Raw genomic sequence first — 25,916 nt, forward strand, 5'->3', positions numbered from 1 at the left:
TTAGAAAGAAAGAAAGAAAGAAAGAAAGAAAGGTATAGTTTGGAGAGTTGGCCGCTGTACGGCGCCCTAGTCGACCCGCAGGTATGAGCACACAAAAAAGATAAGGTGGTAGCCTGGGGCAACCGAATGAGTCCATGGTTTCCTCTCTCTCTCTCCAATGCATTCTTAGTTCTGCATCGCTCAGCGACAGGTTGTGTTTCTTCCTCTGCAACGGAGAAAACCCACACACAGAAATAACCGCACACAGTTTCTCTTCATCCATTTGGGCTCGTAAAAACAGAGCCAAATCGAGTGGTGCCAATTTGAAAAGTGCTTGCAGTTTTTTGGTGCGTCCATTTCGTCAGTGGTTCACTAACGAAACGAAGAAGAATTACGTTGGAATTTGGACAGTGTAACCGCGTGAGTCACGCAGTTGCTTTGATCAGCAGTAGAGAATGCCACGACGATTGTGAACTCGCCAGGAAAAAACATAACAAACGGTAAACACAGCAGACACACAGGTTTGTTGCTTCATCGCCTTGAGGTGATTTTTTTTTGTGTGTGGAATAGGTGGGGGGGCTTAGCAGTTTAGATAGCAAAAGATTAAAAACTTGGTTGTGAATGAGTCGTGTGCCTATTTTGAATTATTCATATTTTTAGAAAAGAAAACGGGTCAAAAATGAGCGAGAACTATGGAGGCCAGAACACACCCTTCCATCGAAGGCCCCAAAGAGTCTGTCAGACAAAACCAGCATATATCCTTCTTTTGTTTCTTGTCCATTTTTTCCTTTTTTAAAAAATCCAACCAGGTACGACACGGCCTCGAGGAATTTCCTTTAACCTTGAATTCAGTTCTCTCCCCCGTGGGTTTTATATCATCTCCATTGATTCCATGTCTACCATATTTTTTTTTAAAAAGAAAACTTGTTTTTCCGATGAATACGCTAAAAGAAATGACTCTAAAGTTTTGCCATTAAAATCAAGACCCGCAAGAGTTTCACTTCCTTCAACGGCGCATTTCCTATAGTGGACGGCGCCATAACGGTCCCGCGTCACTGTCAACGTCTGGCGTCCAAAACAGAAAAAAATGAAAAAGTTGTGTTTCTAAGGAGACAATACGAATAAAAGCAGAAGATTAGAATTGTTTGCAGAGAAAAAAGAGTAGCAAGTCGTTGACGGTGAACTTTTGATCTAGGTTATAGCATCAGAGGGGGGAGAAAAGCTTCCAGCGGAAGTGGCTTGTTTTTATTATTTTCATTCTTTTCTCAACGTATTACGCGTTTTTGTGTTCCTGTTTCTGTTTTTTTACTGTCCAAATTTGGCAGGAGTGTATCATGACGGGTCCTCATTTCCACCCCAATTTCCTTTATGTACCTTTTTTCCGATTCCATTATTTACAAAATGGGGTACAACTGCCGTCTATTTGTTCGTTATGGGAACTGGAATTTGCGCAATGGTGCCGCTTTTACCTTTTATTGATAGACCAAAAATTGTTAAGGGGGGGGGGCGGCCCGTTACGGTCGTACATAAACAACACTCAACTTGTCTCTTTTCTCTCTTTTTCTTCTTACATTTCCCAATATGTTGTGTGTTTGCACGTTTTGTTATGGTTACCAGGAGGGGGGGTTGGGTTGGCAGGAAGAAATTCTAACCTGCGTTCCCAATCCGTGCAATACGACGCCGTTTGAATGGTAGGCGTGTTTCAGATCTGTGCTCGACCCGAGCTGTGCTCTATTGTCCTTACTCATTGTTGCCTATTGCGTCATTTGGCAAAAGGAAAAAAAAAAAACTTGATAAAAACGTGCCACCCAGACAATCAAGTGTTTTTCTTTTTCCGCTTATTTTTAAAAACCGATTTTTGCCCGTGTGCGACGTGATCCGGTAGAATAACGAGGTTTGGTCACTGAAAATTATTAACACCACTAGCGCCCATTGTGTAATTTTTTCTGTTTCACATTTCGGCAATGTGTATAATTTCTTTATTATTAGTAGTTAGAGCAAGTCAATGTCAATGGGTCCTTAATTGTGTCCAGGGGATGGATGTTTATTAAAAGAGGTTGAAATGATAAACATTCGGTCGCAGGTAGAAATACGAACGTGCGTGACTAGATTATCGATTTCGTCCTGGTTTGAAATGTTTTGGTAATAAATGTCCTTTTGCTTTTCCAGTTGCCATGAAGACGGACCTCATGATGCGGATCGAATTGATTGTCGGGATCCTTGGCCTCGTCTGTTGGGTGACGGTCGCTACTGGTCAGGAGATCCAGCCAGATGAGATCACCACGGAATGGTTCACAACAGATGCTCCAGTCACGATGATGTCGGCCTTGGATGTGACTAGTATTCGCCCAGCGGATAGGGAAACAACGGCTCTCCCACCAAATGACTTACGGGCCAGAATTCTTCTCAACGCGGAATTTGAAGATGATCCCACCCAGTTGGCAGCTTCGCAGCCTGGCGTCCCATCGGCTGCTGGCTCAACATTAGATAACAGTCTGCGATCAACCAATAATAATGACTGGACACCAATTGTATGGGCGTCAACACGGTTGCCGTCCACTACTCTACCTCAGGCGACTCCCCTTCCGTCTCCAGTTTTCATCCGGCCACCAGCTCCTGGACCATCTACACTTGTTATTCGGCCGACACCATTACTGCGGCCTCTCCCAACCATTTTGGCAACTCCTGGACGAATCGCAACGCCCAGTACCGAAAGGATGATTTCTAGCAGCATCCGACCATCCACGGATGCACCAACCGTTTCACTCCCTCCGATTTCATCTCAACCTTCCCTTGTTCACTTTGATCTGGAAGATGCCAGCTCAGGCCCCAATTTTACTATAGTAGCCGATCCACAAGCATCCAATGATTCCATCATCATTCCCGTTCCCGCCACTGCACTTGTCGTTAATCAAACGGCACAACTCATTGGCCAACCACCTTTAGCCGACAACAGCTCTCTTCCGACGACCGTTTTGGAAGATGTCCGAGCTGATGATAATGTTACTGTTGTAAGCGTAGTAACAGAATCCAATAACCAATCTGTGCAAATAGAAGGAGAATCGATCGCAAACATTACCAAGGATTCTATTCCCGTTAATGAGACAACACTCAACGAAACTGTTGTATTACCCGTCAACACAAGTTTCATTGCAAATACCACAGAGGAAGAAAATATTATGCCACTATCAAATGATGAGTCCATGGCTAATAGTAGTTTCGTGACACAACCGTCTGATAACGAGACGGTTCTGGTGACGATAGACGAAGAGGCGGGGCAAGGAGAAGAAATCCTTACGACACCAATTGAAGATCAAAGTTCAATGACGACAGATCTGTCAACCGGCTTTGGTTTCAATAACGAGACTTCATCTACAATGGATTTTCTTTCCAATTCTTCTGGAATTGATGAGGGAATTCCCTTATCCAATTCCTCCTTAATTGAAGAAGAGATTTTCCTATCCAATTCTTCGACAATTCTCCCTATTAACGTCACTAATGTTGTCTTATTGACAACGGAAATCCCTGTGCCATCGACTAGCTTGAAGGCAGCCATAGTCTCGGTGAGTACAAGTGTTCCGATTACCACTACCGTGACCTCCGAGCCCGACACATTCGAATCGACTACTGCCCAAGAAATAGACACCAGTAACGGGAAACAAAATCGCGAAGAATCAGGTCGTTCGACTACCCTTTCGGCTCTTTCTGGATTAGCTACTCTATTTCCCGCGTTAACACGTCCACCCAGTACTACCTCCTTACCGACAGAAATCAACACCCAACCAATTACGACGACGACGACGCCGACGACTACAACAACAACAACAACATCGCCTCCATCGACAACACTCAAAACGACAACATCGTCCAGTATTGTATTCCCGTCGTCCGGTTGGACAATCACGCCACAACAAGCGCCACCTTCCATCCCCCACTTTGTCAACCCACAAGCTGGGTGGCCAACAACAACTCATAACCCACATCCAACATTCCACGAGGCACCCAACTTTTACCATCCAACTTCGACGGAATATTTCCCTGATAATGAATGGCCAAGTACGGAAGGCTCTCAAGCTGACGATTCGGATTCCACCACTACTATTGTGGCCATTTCTGTCAGCATTGCCGTTATCCTCTGTCTGGCCATTGCAATTCTTCTTCTGTTGGTGCTTCGTCGACGCCGTGCAAGAGCAGTCCAGGGAACGTGCCAGCCGGCCCGGATGGATGCCTACAGTTTGGACAATGTCAGCCAATCCAACACATGGCAAAGGGGCAAAGTGCGCAATAGTCTTCGTGCCTCTAAACGATCATATTGCAATCAGGCATTCGATGATTCTGTAATTATTATTATTATTTACACTTCAAAAAGGTGGTTTTGACTGAATTTCATTATTAATTTTCCTAGACGGTGTTTTCGGTCCCCTTAACAGCGGCTCAGTTGGCCTTGTACATGGAGAAACCTATTACCAGCATTGAAGCCGAATTTCGTAATATAGCCACTTCGACTGTACGTATCGATGAACTACCTGCAGGCGTAGAGACCAAGAATCGTTACGCCAATGTCCTGCCCGTTCCAGAAACACGAGTACACATCCGTGTCCAAGACAATCAGCCAATGGATACCATTGAACAATATATCAATGCCAACTACATCAAGGTATGGGCTTTGCACATCTCGCAACCATTTTCTAGAGAAAGAATTAAACCTTTTTTTTGGAATGAATAGGGTCCAAAAGAGGAGCCTCATTTTTACATAGCGTGCCAGGGACCCATGGAAGATACGGTTCAAGATTTTTGGCAAATGATTTGGGAGAATCAGTGCAAGATAATCATCCAATTGACAGATCTGTCTGAAAATGGAGTAGCCCGTTGTGCCGAGTATCTTCCTCCTTCGGAAGTATTAGATTGCCACCGACTTTATGGTGACTATCAGGTCTGCTGTTATATGTTAATTTTCGTTAGTAGGAAAGAAGCATTTCTAACTTGTTTCTATTTTAATAGGTTACTCTCAAGTCGAGAGAACTACGCGATAACTACGTCACATCTCACATCCAGCTGAAGCGAATGGAAGACAATCTAGTGCGTGACATAACGCACTTGTGGTACAGTTCTTGGCCAGCTACTGGCGTCCCAGAGGACGGCAAAACTATTGTTTCTTTACTTATGGAAGCTCGCAAAGGTCAGTCCAAGGAACACAAATCTCCTATGGTCGTGCACTGCAGTCCCGGAACAGGACGGACAGGGGCTGTCCTGGCCATTGATGTCTGTATGCGACATCTTGATTCTAGCCGAAGTATTGATATCCCTCGATCTGTCCATCGCCTCAGACAGGATAGGGCCGGCTGTGTACAAACTGGAGAGCAGTACGCTTTCGTTTACAAGGTAAGATTATCGTTAAGACAAATTCCGCTTTAGACATTAAATTAATCATGTTGAAATTTTTCTTTCTTCAGTCGGTTAATTACTATGCGTCCCAGTTGAGTAACGCCGCCTTGGATTCGCTGTGAAACGGTGAATAGGCAACTAGAAAGTTCAAGCACACAATGGCCCTCGTCAATACAAAACAGGCAAAAAAGCACTCACAATTCTGTATATCCATGACGACTTTGAAGGGGAAAAATGATCTTGTCTGTATTTTTCGATGTTAACCTGTTACACATCTCGTCCTTCACGTTCCACCTCTCCTCCATCAACACTTGCTTGAAATGTAAAAGCGGAGGCTAAATATTCACGGACAAAGCAAAGCGAAAACAAATCATAACCAGTGACTTAATATTCACACGCTTAAAACATCCCTATCTATTTACATGATTAGTTCGATGATGAAGAATAAATTCTATTTGTTGAGCATTTAACAACTAAGGCAACGAGCTTTTGTTTTGAATTTTGAACAAGACCAGCTCTTTGACTCGTTCATAGCAAAAGTATTGAGGTATTTGACTAGTGTCGAGCTGCAAAATGTCGTATGCATTCAACTCCCTTAAAAGGTTTTCATGAAAATAATCGTAACACGGTGCTTCTATATCCAAATCGGCCAAAGTAAACACAAATCTAGGAAAATTTCCATAGTTAACAACAAAAATCTTTTAAAAAACAATGAATTAGTTTTACCTTTTTTCAAGAGCAATTACGGCAGTTTTTGGACGACCTGTAACCATCAGTCTCTTCAAAGTGGATAAAAACGCATCCGTCAATTCATCGTGATACACAACTTGAAAAAAAGAAGCGATGTCAACTTAATCTAATATTTTCGTAAAGTTTAATTTAATTTACCATCTGCAGCTATTAGGAGGTTAGAGTTCTCAATAAGACTAACTAGCTTGTCAGAATAGTTTGAATTGTAAAAGTCCAGCTCTATTGCTTCCACCTGGCCACTAATCCACTTTGAATTTTGTTCAATATTTGTTTCAATCAAAGAGAGAATATTTCCTTTCGAAATATCTGGAAATTTAAATAAAAATAAAAGTATTACAGTAAATTTATTATTATTATTTTCAATCTGTAAAATTTAAATGATGGTAGAATACCTGTACTCACAACATGGCCAGCAACCATTCCAGCAACAATACTTGTCAAACCAGTACCAGCTCCAAGCTCAATCACAATATCATCATGAAAAATTTTTAAGTTTTTATCTTCATTTGTTGCAGAGTGTAATAAAAAATCAGCTAACAAAAAAGCGCCTCTCCAGACTTGTAATCCCACCATGTCCAGTGAGGTGTTGATGTGATGTTCTGTAATTTAGTCAACCATCATTATGTTATTCAGTTATCATTTCCATTTGTTGAAGACATTAATTGGCGACGATTTACTCAGAATATTTTTTAGTGCACTATTTACTTATAGAAAGGGTGAAGTCAGGTGTGAAGTCCTTTCTGCAAACCAGTAGATCTCCGTCATCATCTGCAGTTGTTTCTTGATTTGCATTATGAGTAGCACTTAAGGCAAGTTTTGGAGGTAGACTAAAATTGAAGCTCGAGATAACTATAAATAAATTTAATATGTTACATTTATTAGGTCGGCTTAAAGAATCAAAATAAGCTTAAAGAGAACTTGCCAATATTTTCTTCATTCTTGAGAGATTCTCCTTCACTAAATACATGCACTTCTGAAGTAACTCTATGGTCGCTTAGATCTAAATCTTCCATAGTGATGAATGATAATGAAAATGGAAAACAAAAAATATATTAAGTACCTATAAACACACTCGGAGAAAGACGAAAACTTCTCCGTTGGTCGAGACTGAGCAGACGACTTAAAACTTAGAGAAACACGGCAGAACATGGGCTGATGGGCATGAAGAAGAATGACAGGAGAAACAACGGAATAGGCTAACAGACCAAAATCTGATATCATGCTGAAGGCTGGCTGGAACTAAACCGCTTGGCGGCGCTGTGCGGTGGTAGGGCAGTTTTGCAAAGCAGTGGGAACTGGGAAGGGAAATAAAGATTCAAATAGGCATTTCGAGAACATAAATTCACTTCTTCATAAAATAAATTCACTGAAGCTATGTTGAAAATTCAATAAAACTTTGCTACAGTAGCTAACTTCTACTAATGTTGTAAACACAAAAAGTAAAACTGCCCTACCACCGCTCAGCGCCGCCAAGCGGTTTAGTTCCAGCCGGCTTCAGCATGATATCAAACTCTTAGTACGTCGTTGTTTCTCCTGTCTTTCACTTCACGACATGGGTTCAGAAAGTCAGAAACCATTTTGCTGAAACTAGGTCAGAGCTATAGACTCCTGGTCTCTTCACGGCTATGTTGGCTTCTCTATTGCTCGCAATCGTGCACGGCTGTAGAAAACGAAGCAATAATTAAATTTAAAAAATTGAGAAAATTAGAAAACGTTTTATACGTGGAGGGGATTTAGTGGTGAGGAAACGAAATTCTTGATATTCTTATTGGCTGCGAAGTCGCTGCCCAACTGTGGCCTGGGCACTGACTATCTTTTCCTGCGGATGATTCCACTCTTCAAACTTGCGTTGTTGTTCCTTCAGTTCCGTTAATGTGTGCTGTAAAACACTAAAAGTGAAACAGGTGACGGTGACATATCGACCATCTCATATTGTATGTGAGCCAAACCTATGTTGAGTTTCTAGGGCCTTTTCCAATTTGGACAAACATTGAATCCCGTGCATTTTTCGGACAGCCATTTTGAGATCTGGTTTCAGTTTCAAAACATTTTCGTAGCAAAGAACGGACCTATAAAGATCAAGAATGATTACAACAGTTGAAGTAATAAAATAACTGTTTTAAAAAATTAATCGAATTTAAGGATTTTAAGATTAAAAGGTACCTATTTAAATCACCGATCAGGGCATAACTATTGGCTAGAGTATAGTGTGCTATTGGATCACTGGGAGTGTGATCGACCGCAGCATGAAGCACGATAATTCCGTCTTCTTGTTGATGACTGTGCGTCAAAATGTTACCCATATTGACCAAAGCAATGGTTTGCACCTCCCTCGGGCTAAACTGGAGCGCTCTTCGACAACATTCAAGCGCTTGAGCTGCATTTCCGATGATCCGGTAATACAGAGTGGCGAGATTAAACGATACCCACGATGTGGCATTCTTTTCTAAATTAAAGGCGACCCAATTAGCAAAGGATTTGAGATCCATATTAACTGGAGTGCGTTTCTCCAAATTAGTTTCTTGCTCCATTGTCAAGTCAATTCGCTCCAACGACTTTCGCTTCCAACGAAAAGATATGCTGGACGGCTTTGCCGAAGGATCAAGCAAAAGCTGAAACGGAAGAAAATTACGAATGACGATTCAAATCGACGTGCCATACAAGGTATCGACGATTTTAATTGAGAAATTACGCACTAGATCCGCTTTGCCGAAGCGATCCAGCAGAAAAAGACGCAATGAAAAGCTAGACGATCGTTGAGCGAGTTGAATATCTTTGGGTGGCGAACCAACGACGAAAAGACGAGACGAATAATAAACAGCAAACAAGGCAAAACGAAAAGTCGATGAACGATGATAAGCTGGATAGCTTTGCCAAAACGCTCCAGAAGAAAACGAACGGCGGAAGACGCGAACGAGGACAAAAATTGAAGATTACGACATGAACCACTTTGCCTTGGGCCTCGAATTAGGGGTAGGGTGACATAAAAACAATAGAAAAGGGCGCGGGGGAAGGGGCGAGAAAAGCGCCACCTAGAACATGTAAACGAAAAATAAACAAATGACGATCAAACTTCAAATCCCGACTCCGTCGTGAACACCTCGGTTTAAACACTTTTGGTTTTTGGTTGGCCTTGAACACTGACACTTCGATGTACACAGACGTTGGTTCTGTACACAATAACAGCTCCTGAGAAAAAGAGACAAAACATAAAATCAAAAATTATTTTAATTAACTTAAATTTACGTACCCACACACGTCTTTTTTCAATGTTCTCCCTCTCCCACAGTAGCATCTTACAGTGGCAATTAAGTTTTCTTTCTTGCCTTCTTTCCTGGTTGAATCCAGGTGACTAAAATAGAAAAAAAAACATCAAATCAAAAATTCACATCGCGGTTTCGCGTGTGGTTAGATATAGAAATTACGTACCTATCAACTCCTTTCATGTGACTGGAATCACTGGATCGCTCCAAAGATGAAGTCTCTTCCGACTCTTCCGACTCTTCCGACTCTCTTCCACGATGTTCCTCTAAAAGACTTTCAAGCCGCTCAATTCTATCACAAAACAGGGACGTTCTTATCTTAGTAATGAAAAGTACAATAAGATTACTAATTACGCCTACCGAGCTAAAGCCATCCGTTCATTATCTGTACTCATCTCTAGTTGCTGTCGCAATCGTGCGTTTTCCTCTAAAGCCATCCGTTCATTAGCTGTACTCATCTCTAGTTGCTGTCGCAATCGTGCGTTTTCCTCCATTACAGAACTGTAAGGAGAGAGCTGGATTCCAGGGGAAGCTAGTAACTTATTATAACATTTTAAGCCAATGGCTTAAAACGGTCAATGGTCCGCAGCTTGTTTCTCAGAATACCTTCAGGGCCATCCACAGCTTCACGGAAGTGTAGAACAGATTTTGGTCATAGAGGCGGCAACTATCGCTGAGTTTAAGGGGTCTTTGGCCAGGACAACGGTTTACGTCAAATGGTAGGACCGGAAATGATAATCTAGCTACTCGACGACGCCATCCCATTTTATGTTAATGATGCGAGACCTATTGCTTTCGGGGACCGCGCTGTAGTGAAACGTGTGTTGGATGACTTAGTGACGAAAAAGGTGATCGTTCTAGTCAACGAAGCGTAGGAGTGGGCTGCCCCTTAATTCGTTATTCAGAGTGCGAAAGTGGAAAAATCCGTTTTTGCGTCTATCATACGCCACTAAACAAATTCGTGCTATGACCTACTTTTCCAACGCGTACACCTTGTTACGCGGTGGCGGAAGTGAACAGTGAATGCCGATATTTTACTAGTTTTGATGTGGCTAACGGGTACTATCAGGTACCCCTCCATCCTTCAAGTCAGCATCTGACTACGTAAATAATAAGACTTTCTGGAGTCGCATGAGACTCATACACGAGATTGTGTTGTTCCAGGGACGAGTACAATTGGTGAGCGGATGTTGCGTTTGCGGCACTATCTAACACCGTAAAGGGTAGTCGACGACTTGTTGCGCTTTCAACGGACGTTTCCAGCTCACGTCGCGGGAGTTTGCGCAGTATTACAGGCAGCGCGAACGGCAGGGATCACCTTTAGAAAGGAGAAATATCGATTTGCCAAATCCCGTATTTCAGGATATGATATCTGGAACGGCGGTATCACCTATCGAGGAAGAAACATTTAAAGCGTTATCGCATTTCCCTAAGACAACCAATGTGTCGGAGCTTCGATCCTTCATGGAATTAGTCGAGCAGTTTTCGGGCTTTTCAACTGAAGTGGAAGCGGCCGAGTGTCCCCATCGCCCACTTCTCAGCACGCGCAATCCCTTCGTATGGACCACGGATCACAACCAAGCCTTTGAGGCAGTGAAGCTGGCCCTTATCCCCCACCAGTGTTGGAGCATTTTGACCCGATGCAATAGACGACCATCCAGGTCGATGCATCGCGCAAACATGGTATGGGGTATGCGTTTTTAAAGCGCCATGGCGATTCTTGGAAGCTGGTGGACGCAAATTCTTGATGGTGCTCGGATACGGAGTCGAGATATGCGGTAGTGGAGCTAGATTTGGTGGCTGTGGAGTGGGAAATCCGGAAGTGCCGTTTTTATTTGCCCGGATTGCCCAATTTTACACTAATGGTCGACCATCAAGCGTTAGTGGCCATTTTAGATCGATGTACAATGGACGCTATCGATAATCCCAAGATCCAGCGTCTCAAGGAGCGACTCTCTTCGTACTCCTTCACAACCGTATGACCGAAGGGGATAAACCACGCCATCCTTGATGCATTATCACGGGGACCTGTGAATGATCCGGCGACTGATGATGACTGCGTTGGAATGGACTTGGCGTTTTCTGTCCACCACCTCACCCTTCAAAACATCAGCAACATCTGCAACCTGGACGACGAGTTGGATCCGTCGAGCCATTTGACGGAAAACTTGCTCGACAATTTGCGTGGATCAGTGGACCCCCCAGTTCGTTGATCTTGTAGCCGCCGTCGAGTCCGGATTTCCTGTTGACCGCGCACGCACCCCAGATCACGTTCGGCAATTCTGGTCGATTCGGAATGATCTCTTGGTGGAAAACGGCATCGTTCTATATGGCACACGAATTTTCCTGCCTATGGCTTTCTGCCAGGACATTTTGAAAAAGCTGCATGTGGGGCATCATCAGGGCATCGTAAGGACGAAAATGTGTGCTCAGCAGACGATTTACTGGCCTGGGATCACGAACGACGTGACCATGCTTATTCAGCGATGCGCTTCATGCCAGGAGCGTTTGACATGTCACTGCCAAGAGCCGACGATGTCCGACCCGTTACTGACGTACGTTTTCCAAGACGTTTTTGCAGATTTATTTCAACACGGGTCGTTACATGTGCTGGTGTACGCAGACAGACTATCCGGTTGGTCGGTGGTACATCAGTGGCGGCGCGAACCGACTACACGTGAAGTGGTACAAGCCGCCGTGAGCAATTTCTTCGAATTAGGTGTGCCGATGCGCTTCCGAACGGATGATGGTCCCCAATTCAACGCCGGAATTTTCCAGGACACGCTGTGGCGGTAGGGAGTCGAATGGGGCAATTCGACACCGCATTACCCCCAAATCAACGGGCATGCGGAATAGGCGGTGAAAGCGGTAAAAGAGTTGGTGGCGAAGCTAGCACATTCGGGTGACTTATAATCGGTAGCCTTCCTCACCGGATTATTGGAATTCCGCAATATGCCGGTGAAAGTGGCCCAGATAGTGTTCGGTCATCAGCTTCAGTCCATCATACCAGCGCACCGGTCATCGTACGCGAGTCAGTGGAAAGAAGCTATAGCGGTGCGGAAGAGCAAGGCGGCAGCTGACGCTTCGGTTCAATTTCGTTATGATGCCTAGAAGCGTATCCCCCACCCCCTCCACTATCCCTCGGTGCATCAGTAAGAGTGCAAGACCCCGAAAAAAAAATGGTGGGACCGCGTTGGTGTGATTGTGGCGATCGGACGATACCACTTGTATCGCATAAAGTTCGCGATCGGCAGCGTTTTATGGCGGATCAGGCGCTTCTTCCGCTTTTTGGTTCCAGCGACGTCCGCAGAGGAGGCGGAATTGATTCAACTGATGGTAGGACAGGTTATAAAGCAAGCGACCCTGAATTCGCAACCACGGAGCAACAATCCATACTGCCTCCGTCTGTAGCGGCGCCTAAATGGAGTATCCGTATACGCAAGCATCGATTGATCATTTTGGTTTAATTTGGTACGATTCCCGTGCGATTCCGTGGATGCAGCTAGTGCTTTCATTGACTTTTACTCCAACGAGATGAAAAGCAAAAAGATCTCACACGAACTTTACTCGTAAGCCTAATACTTACAACCCTTAATTTAATCAAATTGTTGCAGTCAACCAACTCGTTGTGACGTTCGCAGATTTCTGCGGTGAAGGGGTGAATCGACCGATTTGCATCACGTTTGTGGAGAAAATGTGCCAACACTTGACATCTGTCAGTTTAGCTTAAGCCTACCTATGCTGAAGCTGTTTTTATGGAAGCTGAAAGGTACAGCATTATTGCACCGTTTGTTTCCGCCGTCAAAGAAACAAAGCTTCATGGCTATACAATACCAAAAGTGAGTAAATATGTTTTCTCAAATAGATAAGAAATGACTGTATATATGGTGCTTACCTCTTCATCCAATAATAAGGGATGTGTTTTCGTGTTGAATCGAGATTCCGTTCTCCTAGTTTCTGAGTACTGAAAACAACCGGTAGTTAGTTCAGTAAAGCATCTTCGAAGGTAGGACACATCATTTTAAATCTTTTTTTACTATTTGCGGCAACCATTGCGTATAGGCCAAAGAACAATCTGCTTTATCTTGAAAACAGATAGGCATCTTTTGATCGGACTAACACACTAAGCATAGATTCTTTACATTTTTTTCAGACCTGGAGAGGTATATGATATTGAATGTCGAAATAATAGTAGCAAATGTTTCAATTCAATTCATTATGCGCCAACCGCTGGACAATTTGGTTAGGCTCTACTGTTTGTTGGATTCGTATCGGTTCAAATGATCTGTACGAGACGGTGATTCAACTTGACGATCTGGCGGACAGTAGCGTTGCCCTTCGCCAAAAGCCTCCGTTTCTCGTCAAAAATCAATTGTTGAATAGTGATCTTTGTCGCCCACGTCCAGTAATTTGCCGTAATTTGTAATTCCCCTTACTGACATCCATTAAAAACTGAAATCGATGAACTCTGGGCATCGGGTAATCCCTCGAGATGTGATAGTAAATTGACGCCAGTTGATTAGCCACGGTCAACATTTGATAGGCTCTGACCGTTTTGTTTCGTATTTTCTTCGATATCTTTGATGCCTTCGTTTCTCTTATACGACCGAGTGCCGATCATGGTATTCAGTTGCTTGATAAAATCGTGTATCCACCATTCAGCTCGTCGTCGTCATCTCTCGGATCCTCAACACTATTTTCTCTCAGTTCCCTCGAATCTCCTCTCGATCTCTTTTTTCCCTTTAATGAGGGCAATGTCGACGACGTTAGCGACGTTCGCCCGACTGGGTTCAATATCATCGGTTTCGAGCGGATGGCTCAGTCGACGACTCAGATGACCATAGCAACAGGAACAGCAGCAGCAACAACAACATCATCATCCAGCAATAAATCGGAATATCGGCCCGGGTTGAGTCTCAGCCAATTGTCCAATTAGTTCAACTTCCACCAGCAATCGAGGCAGAACAACGTCAGCACTCCGCTGCCGGAATATACACCGGCTCCGCCAGAATCTTGAGCTTCCTTCGACCGAACCATCTGCCAACAACAACAGCAGCGGCGGCCCTGGTAAAGGATCCCTCGGCTCTAGCCAGTTGGGTTTACAACGCAGGATTTGTTCTTTATCAGGTGAGTTTTCTCCTTTTTTGTATTTTGTAAAACGTGAAACCTTGTGGTGATGCTGCCATTTACTTTCCCTCTTCTATACTTCTATAACTTCATTTTGGATCGTGGGTAACCTATGTTTTTTATTATATAACAACAAGAAACCTTGTGATAAGGCTGTCATTGAATTGCGCAGCTCATGAAGTGGAACAAGTGAACCAGCATCATTTTTGTAAAAACCAGGATAAAAAAGTGTTTTTCTTTCAAGTGTTCTAATAGGGGGATTTGAACATTGCGTTTCACAATTCTTTTCTGAAGAAAACCCCATTATGTAACTGTGTAGTGTCGGTGTTATGTAATACAAAATTTTATAAAAACCCTGTTGTTTCCGGTTCTATTTAAATAAAAAATTTGTATTTTTTCTGACAGAGAAAATCGTTAAGACATCAAAAAATCGTAGTAAATCAATTCAAGTAAATATTGTTAAGCAATTTTACTTTCGTGATAGAACTAACACTTTTTTACGACAGCGATGACGCGAATTTCTATACACAGTCGTTTGACCCATGGACGCAAGTCTGGATTGTCAAGGTCTCCCAGACAGCAAAACTACAATGGCAGTTATATAAGCAATGCTTACACCCAAAATGAAACCGTTCAAAATGTGTCTAAGTAGAACCAATTCGTGTTTGTAATCTTTAATGATTGGTACTAAAGTTCTCATTATGTCACTAATTGTGCTACATTCACGGAATTTATGGAAAAATTAACTCGCTTTGGTCTGGTTTTCTTTCCCCCACTTCCCTGAAATTACCTTCCTCAAACGAATAATTTCAGCCTGAAGTGCCAAAACGTCAAATTCAGTTCCCAGCAAAAAAAAAAAATTATTTATGGCAGATGAATTTTAGGAATATGAAATTAATGATACCCCACCATCTTCTCCTCCTGAAATTTTGTTCCGAGTTACTTCTTCCTGATGCTGTGTAAATTGTGACTGTCAAGTTTAACGACGTATTAACCAGCGGAGAGTCATTCACGGAGGTCTTGTATGCATATAGCCTATAAGATGTATCCGGTTTCTCTATTTTGTATCTTGAGACAACAGACTTCTTTTTCTCGTCCGGCTGCGACAAAACCTTCGAGTTGTTCTAAGTATCTTAAGTATGTTAAGTTCTTCTTTAGGTTCACCGTAGAGAGAGGCCGTTTTGATATAGAGTAGAATTATTTCTAGATCCAAGGCTGCAACAAGAGAAAATGGTGCGAAGGTAGCTTTGTTGTGTCCTGTCGGTCTATGCTATGGCTTTGAGTGTTGCCTTTTTCAACTAGACGGGCTTTATAGCGAGCTAGAACATTACGTGACAAGGTTTTACTTTGAAGAGCCATTTCACTTATTTGATGGCCGTTCGCCCAGGTGGAAGAGGAGTTAGATTGATTTTTCAAATTGATTTTACAAATGAAGGTCGAGATGATATAGTAATCAAAATTCCATGGGTTTAAATTAAGTTTACTTAAATACATTTTTTTAAGGAAACAAATTCACCTGACTCGAACAGTGAACGTGCTTCGGAATTAATATCCATTGACTTTTATGAAACACCAATTCAAACAGTAAGTGAGCTACAAAATCGAAATAACTTATTAGAGGAAAATATTGAAGTGTTGGCGAAAAAAATTGAAGAACATAAAAACGAGAAACCTAAAAAGATCAACTTCCCTATAAACGCAGTTAACACAGCACAGATTATGTATATTTTACTTTATCTACTACCTGTTGTATGAGATTTTGTATTTCCTATGAAAGGGATCCAACTCGTGCTAAATGGGGTTATTACAACACTATAAAGAACGTACCTAACAGTCTCTGTTCAGTCTCTCCGACTGTATAATACACCACAAACTATAATGGCCATAATAGCATTCGCAAAAGCATGTGAGGCCAATGTATATGTCCTTTTGGATTTCAGAAAGAACCTCAGAGGATGTGGATAGGCTATCGACATTTTCCATTTCTTCTTTTTGTTGGGAAAATTGGTTTTAAACTTACGAACTTACGCCTAACGAATACCAAAAATAAAATCGACAAAGAAGTCCACCATAACAAGTTTTTATCCCTCTTCGTTGTCTTATACATGCATCGACAAAGAAGTCCACCATAACAAGTTTTTATCCCTCTTCGTTGTCCTAGATTTGCATCAACTTGCTTTTAACTGGCCTTACTGCTCAAATGGTAATATATGGAGTCTATTACCTGAATGCGACCCAAGTCAGATTGCATGTTCTTGTGGGTTTGGGGTTGATCCGTTGTTGGTCTCTCTGCTTGTCTACTAAATAAACTGTTTACAATATAATTTTTGACAAATTGTTGCGTAAACCTTAAATTTATGTATATTTACTACATTAAATAATAAAGATTTGAAGTATGTGCACCTGTGAATAAGAATTATTGAATTACTGGCCAACATTGGCACCAAAAAATCAGTAACCCTCATCGTAGGTTCAAACTTAAAAAAACATTTAAAATGCTAAGAAACATAAAAAACTAAACTAAAAACATACGATACACCATTGAGACAGAGTTCAGCGAACAACTCCAAGACACAGATAGACAAGTAACAACTATCAATTCCGTCATACGGGGACCCACACTGTCGATAACGGCACTCACATATACTATATCGAACATCAAAGAGAGTAAAGATGATTTGCTGCAGATGATGGTGCTAAACGAAACCACGTCTAGGATACGAGCAGTAGAAAAAAGCTCAGTAGGGTTTTCGTTTGTCAGTAAGCAACTACGGTTAGAAATTCTTAAATTCAGCGGCACAGTATAACACGAGTCAAGGCTCTCTGTGCTGACAATCCCGCTTAACAGCGGCGAAGATTGGGTCTAGGCCTAAAATCTTCACATGTCGTTGGAAATAGACAAGGATAAGAGTGAGATATGTGCTCAACTAGGCTTCTGTATTTCGAACAGGAATTGATTCCTTCGACATTCATGATTCCAAACAAGCCGGTATCACACCCGATACGCACCGCACTATCGGTATGATTCCCAAACGCGGTGTGGACGTGAAAAAAAATGAAATTACCCGCTTCTACCGAATCACCGATTCCAACAAGTGCGATGTCATCTCGGCGATTGTACCGAGGACATCGAAAGGCTTCCTGGAAGATTTGTACCCCAACACTCTTGGACTCGTACCCGCACTGTCGGCTGAAGCCTGGTTCATTGGCGAAGATGGGATGCCGATCCTTGTGTTAGATGAGACCTGATAGTCAATTGTCGACCAATAAACAGGATTTGAAGCCGCTCTTTTTCTCAATGCCGTGGTCGTCGCTTCAGCAGCTAGTCGACGTCAGGTTCCACGCAGCGTCCGGCTCTGTCCAGTTGGGCAATTCGTCCGGCAACAACGCCCCTTCCTCTCTAAACGTCCATCAGAGCCGCAATTCAAACAAACCGCCCTTTTTATCGTCGCCGTCGCTTCGGCAGCCAGTCGACGTCGAGTTCCACACAGCGTCCGGCTCTGTCCAGTTGGGCAATTCGTCCGGCAACAACGCCCCTTCCTCTCTAAACGTCCATCAGAGCCGCAATTCAAACAAACTTCCCTACTTCTTTCTTCATGAAAGAAATGGAACAAAAACTATGTTTAAAAAGTACAAAATTGTCAAACTGCTGTATCTGCAGCTGGAACGTTAGACGGAGTTGCGATGTTGTTAGTCAATTTGTAGCCAGTAAGAAGTTGTTGTTGGAAAACGTGGAGAAACTGCATCTGCTTCCAATCATGATCCGCTTCTACCATAGCATCTAGTTCTAAAATTAATTCTCGTCGTGAAGTGGACTGTTCAGAAACTATCCGCACCGGTGTACGATTACCCAAAATGAACTGGCGAGCGGGCGACTTATTAATAAAACAAAAACAAAAAAACCTTAAATTGTGAATCGTGATTTATTAGTTGTACTACTAGTTTGCATATATTTACCTCTATATCAAAGGACGTGTTGAAAGGATTGTTACCGGATATGTATCCCCCGAACGGCAAGCGATTATGCAGACTGTCAACGAGGAATCGAAATTGATTACGAGCGTCTTTAGCTAGCTTGTGAAATTGCTGTAAAATCAGCATTCTACAAAAAGATTTTAATACTTTTATTACATAAAGGAACACTTTAAAATCTTTCCTTTTATCCTTTCCTGTGGTGAGAGATACAGATCTCCATGTTCTGAATCTTTAATTGTTCCATGAGTCTAATAGACGTGATCAAAAGCTGATTTAAAGTAGCAAACAAACCGGTCTTTATCACTACAAATCACTGTATAATAACTTATTCTAGAGGCCTCAAGGTAGATTGTGGAATAGGAGGTATGACGTGGAAATAATTCACGGCAGGGATGGCCATAAAGGCACAAAGCCTGACGTGGGTACGGGCTTCAGGGTGGAAAAGAGACAGGAGTGTGAATAAAAACTATTATTGCGTGGACATAAGCCACAGAGGGGACATAAGTCAAAGTGTATTTATGGATATTTTATTGACACTATTTTGAATGATCGAATACGCTTCAGAGCCGATATTGAACGGCGGAAGCCAGGGCGACATGGCATGCTAGAGATCGTTAAAACAAAAATGGGAACCGACCCCGGAATGATTCGAGGAAACCTCTTGCTACTGTTCAAAATATTGCGAATATTGTGCCTGTTCTGTCAAAAAAGAAAAAATGGATGAAAGACTTCATATTGTGGAAAGAAAAAAAGAAAGTGTATGTATTTTTTTCCTTCTGATCTTTAGGCGACCAGAAGTGAACATCGAATACAAAGGAGCTCTACAACGACGGATGCAGAGGATCCAAAAAGGGAACAATATAAGGCCAAGGAACAATCGTGTAATACAAATTCCAGCTGAAGTTGTATTACAAAATGAAGAACAACCTGCTCCTGCTCCTGCTCCTGCACCCGCTCCTGCTCCTGCTCCCGCTCCTGCTCCTTTCCAAAGGTGTCCCATTTGTCTTTTAAACCAAATAAATTGGGTTGTAGTACCATGCGGGCACACCCTCTGCCATGGATGCACCCTGCAATTAAGTAAATTAACACCTCAGTTCCCTTGTCCTCAATGCCGGATTCCATCCATTTCAGTAATGAAGTTGTTCCTTCCTTAAGTGATCGTGTGAAATCATTGATATCATGTGAAAAATTTTGAAATTTGTAGTCCCTTGTTCTATCTATAGTCTTTTCTTACTTCAGTTTGTGTGTATTAGTGTGTTTGTGTGTGTTGGCGTTTTCGTTTCTGCAACATCTGAATCTACCCCGGAAGTCTACTATGACTAATCACCCACTACCTCTCTACCCCTACCTCCCTAAACTCTTCTCCCTTCATCCTTTTCCAGGTAATCTCTCTGGCCAGCACTTTCTCTCTCGGCTGTCCCCTTTTCTTTTTGAGCCAATCCTTTATGGAGCAACTTTTTTATCTTTTTTTACACAGTCGTTAACCGCGACCCATGCTATGAACCCATCCTATGATTAGACCCAAAATGTAAATAAAATATTAAGATTTTACGAAATATGTATGATATCTTTTCTTCTGAAGTTATTTCTGATTATTCTATTTTATTAAGTGCAGTTAAGATAAACGGGATCTTATTGACATTCGATTTCCGTTACTTTTGTCGGCAAGAAATGAAAAACATCTGCACTTCTCACACTCTAGGAGAGAAGGGGCAACGTTGCCAAGTAACAATAACAATGCCCAAGGAAAATTGGGCTTCCAGCAATTTCACAACGCAGGTTTTTAACTAAATTCTCCATCTAGTGGCCGAAAAAGACCTAAATTGTCTACCCGAGGCAGAATCAGCATCGGCACACTTTTTCTTCATGGCCTCATAGGGGGGCAGCGCCTCCTAATTTCCTCCTTCGTGTCTCTTGAAAGATGGAAGCCAATAAAAGCCCAAAATAACCTGGTCCCGATTTTTTCACCCGAGAAACTCGAGGAGAAATAGAAACACAAAGAAATACAAATGTGTAATTCATCCTTGTAAGCACATTTGGCTACAGTGTAATATAACTAACGAATGCAATTACTAACCGATATGTAGATCAATCATGTCATCAATCAATGAACTTCAATACATAAAGTGAATAAAAGAAACAATTTCTCTCAACACAGTTTTTATTTATAATTGCGTTTATAAGAACTCGCGTATTTCTCCAGGTTTTTTCCTCTTTAAGAATTATGATTTCTACGGCACTCTTGTATCTCCATCCAGAGGGGTGTTATCTTCCACTATAGAACTGTTTATAGACTGAGAAACATGTACTTATATTTGATCGATAAGTTATCCACGTTGTTTTGCAAAATTTGATCAGCTGTTTTTTAAATACCCAACTAGCTTAAGCGGCAATTTCTTCCATCTGAATTTGGTTTGTTACGTCATCCTTATCCACCTTTGGCAGAATGAAAAGGGTTCCAATAATAGGATGTATATGGATTTCTATAAAGCTGTTCGTTAAACCAATTTGACATTACCTTGGGCAAAAATGCTATATCTGCTGATGGTAGGGTAGAAGAAATCGATTGGGCAACCTTGGGAGTAGCATTTACGAAATGAAGCACAAATTTTTTGTGACACTCAGACGCCACGGATACAAACATCTGTGAAGTCGCACCAACAAATACGATTATTACTTTCGGTTAATTGCTACACATGTTGATTTTCTATAAATGCTGTAGTTTCTTATATACTTTTAGTGCGTTGTAGTCGATTTCCATGAAGTTGGAGAGATCAACCATCAAGCAAGGACTTCGCCCTTCAGCATCCACCTCACTGGCTTCATTGAGCGCTCGGTGAAACTTTTCAACTCCTGGGAAATACAAATTGGAGTCGGCTTTTACGATAACTCTTTCCTCTGTGACTTCGTTTTCCTACAAAAAAGTGAAAACATATTTTTATAATGGGACATTCCACGCCAAATGGACAAAACCTTACCGCGGTCATATTTCTAAATTGATTTTTTAAAATAACAATTCTTTAATATAGGTTAAAATACAAATTTTTTCCAAGGGTTTTGAAAAATAAGGCGCATTTTGGCAACACTGTATGATGAGAGAGCCAATCACACCGAAGGGTCGGGTCGGGTTCCACCGTAGAGACCAGATAACTTCATCTGGCAACGCAGCAACCAATCCTCTCCTAACCTATTAGATGTTCCTAACAGTACAGAGAGGCTCACACCCCTTCAGGTCTCAATCTACTTTGGTCTCTCATCATCTCATGTAGTAAACCAACGCTCCCCACAAATATATCTCGGTCTAAATCCACGCAATGGATGTTGCCAACTGACTAACTTAAGTTCTCGCTGTGAATTCTGTTCACATGGTTTATATATTCACGTAGTTACTTATCTCCACACTATTAGTTCAATCCACGCAAGTAACATTTTTCCACACTTGGACGTAAAAAACGTTGCAACTTTGGTACATATCCCTTTATACACTTATGTCCATCCACAAAGTGGTTTAAATCCAAGCAATGGCTTGAATCAATGCCCAGACTTAGAAGTTTAAGAACTAAGAAGTCCTCCGTTACTATTTTCCCCTCTTGCTGCCTTCTTGCTCGTCTTTTTGGGCGAATACATTGCCAGCGATAGATTTGAAAGAAATATAAAATAGGTTTCGGTAAAATTCTAGCAGGGGCGGAGTGCACAGCTGCAGCAGCGCAGGAAGCGGTGTTTTGCAACTTCTTCACCGCTGGCAACAGTTACAGCTTCCACTTAAGCGAACATCACTTTTTTGCGTCCCCTGCTCTTCGCAAGTGACGTCAACAGAAGGACTAGGCTGATTCCTATTCCAAAAACTAGAGTGGAAGTTTTGAAGTTTGCTTCTGCATGTGTTGCGGGGGTTTATTTCTTCTTTGAGTATTCGACGTGCTTCCTCAAATTTTTTTTCCAACAATTGCTGAGATTGCTCTACATGTACCCGCTCATTATTAATTTCTTCTTTCAAGCGTCTCAGTTCTCCCAGCTGCTTCTCCTGGGAAAACACAAAAGATTAACAAATATTTATAAAATATTTTAACCCAAATTATTTTAATACTTACTTGTATAATGTCGCAAGTTACGTCAACAGAAGGACTAGGCTGATTTCTATTCCAAAAACTAGAGTGGAAGTTTTGAAGTTTGCTTCTGCATGTGTTGCGGGGGTTTATTTCTTCTTTGAGTATTCGACGTGCTTCCTCAAAATTTTTTCCAGCAATTGGTGAGATTGCTCTATATGTACCCGCTCATTATTAATTTCTTCTTTCAAGCGTCTCAGTTCTCCCAGCTGCTCCTCCTGGGAAAACAAAAAGATTAACAAATATTTATAAAATATTTTAACCCAAATTATTTTAATACTTACTTGTATAATGTCGCAAGTTACGTCAACAGAAGGACTAGGCTAATTCCTATTCCAAAAACTAGAGTTTAAGTTTTGAAGTTTGCTTCTGCATGTGTTGCTCCCACACATGTATTCAGACATGTATCTTTTACATACCTTTGAAATCTTCGAGACCACATTGTATTACCTTTCATTTCCTCAATCTTGATATTCTAGCAGCTTACACAGCTTTTCTTTTTAATTCCATATAAAAAGAAATTAAAGTGAGAATAAGGGCGTAGTAAACAGCCTTTTGCTCAGTTAATTAATTTAAAAAAAACAAGAGAATGAATAAGGGAAAAATCGGATTTTATTTTCAATAATACTTCCTTTGTTGAGATACAAAGATAATTGATGACATATGACAATAACCAGGACAATTTAAAAAAAAATGTTAATAACGAACCGGGGGTATAACTGAATACTCGTCATCAGGCGACAGAGTATTAAGTAATGCATCTATCTGTGTACGGAATGCGCGATAAGCAGCAATCCGTTCAAAAGTAGTTTGGCCTACAAAATTTTAAAAAAATATGTACAATAAGAATAAATGAAAAATGTAATGAACATTAATAATTATGAAAACTTAGAAAAGTGTTTAGAAACCACTTACTTGTTAGTAGAGCCCCTAGATAGGAAGCTTCCAACTCTTGCTGATAGCAGAAATCGTAGGGAGACGGAGCACGGAAGTTTTCTTCTTCGGCGGGGAGGAGTGTCGGTGGCCAAATTGGTTCCAAAGGAGGCATACTGCTGCGGCTAGTAGCCCTTTCGGAAGCGATTTCGACCACAGAAGGCGAAGGAGGGGAGAAGGGGAGTTGATTGCGTGCACGACGTGAGCGACGTCGTGACGTATCGTACACTTGTGAACTAGGCTCCGTGAGTTAACTAGAGTCCGACTCAGCATAATTTACACTTTTGCGCATTCGTTTAGAACGTGGGATCTTCACACGTAAACGAACAAAGTAAGAATGACCACAGATAATACATACAAAGTCAAAGCTGCTGCCGCCGCCGCTGCAGAATCTTTGGCTTCACCCGAATCCTGTTGGATGCCTTCATCCTCGGCCGACTGGCATTCACCTTCATCTGCGAAAAGAAGAAAATGAAAGAAGAAATGGTTCACGTTACAAGTTCAGCGTTCGTGGTCGACATTATTTATCTTTTCCTCCCCCCGAATAGGAAACAATCAACACAATGGACGCACATCAGAGTCAAGGTGGCCGGAAGTCGAAAATTGATATTACGGCCATTTGTCAATTTCAATCGAGCCGAAGATTAGATAACAAGGAAATAAGGAAAAGAAACGATGTGAATTGGTTTGGCGCGATCTTAAAAAAAACTTCACCTCTCAATGCAAAATTTTTGCAAGATTTATAAAACTTGCACACAGACTCAGAATTAACTTACCAGAAATATCTGAAGACAGATGAGAATCAGAGAACTAAAAATCAAAACTATTGTTGCAAATAATCAAAATTCATTTCCCAGGAGTCAGAAGTCGGAGATGTGTTGTTTTGCGCATGGGACGAGATGTAAATAATGAAATGGTCATAGGGGCCGATCCATCTTTTTCAGTTTTGTTATCCACTCCTCAATCTGTTTTCTGGTTTTGTTCAATGTTAGCTCGTTTTTCCCCCATTTTTGAAAAATGCTTTGGGAATGTCAATATCAGGCAATACGCAGTCTTGAGATTCAAAAATTCTCAAAAAGTTGAGTAAGGTAAATCGAAAAGAGGAAGTGAAAATAAAAAATGTGTGAAAATAAAAACTAGTAAAATCCCCCTACCTTTATCAGGATTTGAGGTAGCAGCAATCGTTGGAGATGATGACTCATTGGGGATAGTACGTTGATTTTGAGCTTCTTTAAGTTATAGATTGAAATGAAATAAGGCCGTGTTACATGTCTTTTCTTTAGATATATACACATTTATTATTATTTTTTTAAATTACCTGAAATTTGGATCTGTAATTTACGAATTGTGTCATCCTTTTCATGAAGTTACTCCATCATCCTGTTCCATTCTTCCTTGATGCAGCTTGGTGGCCGAGGCCGTCCACATACCTTTAAGTGTTGAAGATAATTTTCTTCTTTAGATATAAGAACTTCTTTGTCACAATCAACACACTTTGACATCTAGAAGCTCATCCTTTTCACGAAGTAGCTTATCCTTTTCACGAAGTAGCTTACTCATCCTATGCCATTCTTTCTCGGTGCAGCTTGGCCTCCGAGTAAATCTGTGCTGACTATAGTTTTAATTTGTCCCATTAGATATGACACAATCTTTCATGGAATTTGTACACTTTGACTTCTAGAATTGAAAATAAAGATCATTGGAAATACATAAAAAGTATGTAAGAATGCAATACAAAATACAGTCGTCTTTTTCCCTGGCTCTTCAACTATTCAGGGGTGGGGGACTGATCCTATAGATTCGAAGTTATTCGGGCTTTCTTGGCATCATCCGGCTGTTGGTCTACACTTCTTCTTTTCCGTGAAGCCATTATAACAAAATAAAATGAAATAAATCACAGAACTGCAAGCACGCAGATCTATCTGAGTACATTATTCGATCACTCAGATTTGTAGAGATTGCTTTATTTCGAGATCTAGGAACACATTGTAATTATATGCTCAACAATTTTAAGCCCGACCTAGATTTTTACTGGTGCCCACCCGTTTCGGCGCTTCAATTTGGGAATTATTACCTTTTGTAGGAAGATATTAAAAATAGAAAAAAGACAGCTTGGAATTATGTTCAACTAAATACAATCAGGACAAGCTTATAACCAAGAAAGTTGTGATCTGTGTCATCATAGTTAACATATTGAGTTTCATGTGATGACGGTTAAGGACAAGTATTGCATGAATAATGAACCTATTTCATATTCCATAGGTTTACATTTTTCCGCGGAATAAAGTAAGTTTAGACCTAGCGAAACTGAAAGATAAATATACATATCATTCTCTCAATCCCTGTATGCTAAATTTCAAGGTGTTGTGGCCCAAACAACGAAAAATTAGAAACCACATTG

At 41.4% G+C, this 25,916-nt stretch overlaps 3 protein-coding genes across 5 annotated transcripts; 1 reads left to right on the plus strand and 2 right to left on the minus strand.

Annotated features, from left to right (window-relative positions):
* The first annotated feature begins 133 nt into the window (after positions 1-133).
* Positions 134-5,834, plus strand: LOC124196225 (mucin-5AC-like). Of its 3 annotated transcripts, none has more exons than XM_046591118.1 (6): positions 134-479; positions 2,149-4,316; positions 4,385-4,636; positions 4,706-4,912; positions 4,981-5,361; positions 5,433-5,834. In XM_046591118.1, the coding sequence occupies exons 2-6, from the start codon at positions 2,154-2,156 to the stop codon at positions 5,484-5,486; spliced, it is 3,057 nt and encodes a 1,018-aa protein (XP_046447074.1). In that variant the 5' UTR covers positions 134-479; positions 2,149-2,153; the 3' UTR covers positions 5,487-5,834. The 3 variants fall into 3 exon arrangements, with proteins under 3 accessions (XP_046447074.1, XP_046447083.1, XP_046447091.1); XM_046591127.1 differs by having other exon boundaries at positions 152-500; XM_046591135.1 differs by having other exon boundaries at positions 152-495; positions 2,146-4,316.
* On the minus strand, positions 5,735-7,260 carry LOC124196245 (methyltransferase-like protein 22). The gene is made up of 6 exons (XM_046591163.1): positions 7,037-7,260; positions 6,820-6,963; positions 6,507-6,713; positions 6,253-6,420; positions 6,091-6,190; positions 5,735-6,030 (listed from the first exon to the last, which is right to left on the minus strand). Exons 1-6 carry the CDS (start codon positions 7,125-7,127, stop codon positions 5,838-5,840), a joined length of 903 nt encoding a protein of 300 aa, XP_046447119.1. The 5' UTR covers positions 7,128-7,260; the 3' UTR covers positions 5,735-5,837.
* A 410-nt stretch (positions 7,261-7,670) lies between these two features.
* Positions 7,671-8,613, minus strand: LOC124196269 (tetratricopeptide repeat protein 17-like). The gene is made up of 4 exons (XM_046591206.1): positions 8,278-8,613; positions 8,064-8,183; positions 7,837-8,003; positions 7,671-7,774 (listed from the first exon to the last, which is right to left on the minus strand). The coding sequence occupies exons 1-3, from the start codon at positions 8,601-8,603 to the stop codon at positions 7,880-7,882; spliced, it is 570 nt and encodes a 189-aa protein (XP_046447162.1). The 5' UTR covers positions 8,604-8,613; the 3' UTR covers positions 7,671-7,774; positions 7,837-7,879.
* Positions 8,614-25,916: the final 17,303 nt, after the last annotated feature.

This window comes from Daphnia pulex, chromosome 1 (genome assembly GCF_021134715.1).
Source record: "Daphnia pulex isolate KAP4 chromosome 1, ASM2113471v1".
In the NCBI taxonomy this organism is placed as follows: Eukaryota; Metazoa; Arthropoda; class Branchiopoda; order Diplostraca; family Daphniidae; genus Daphnia; species Daphnia pulex.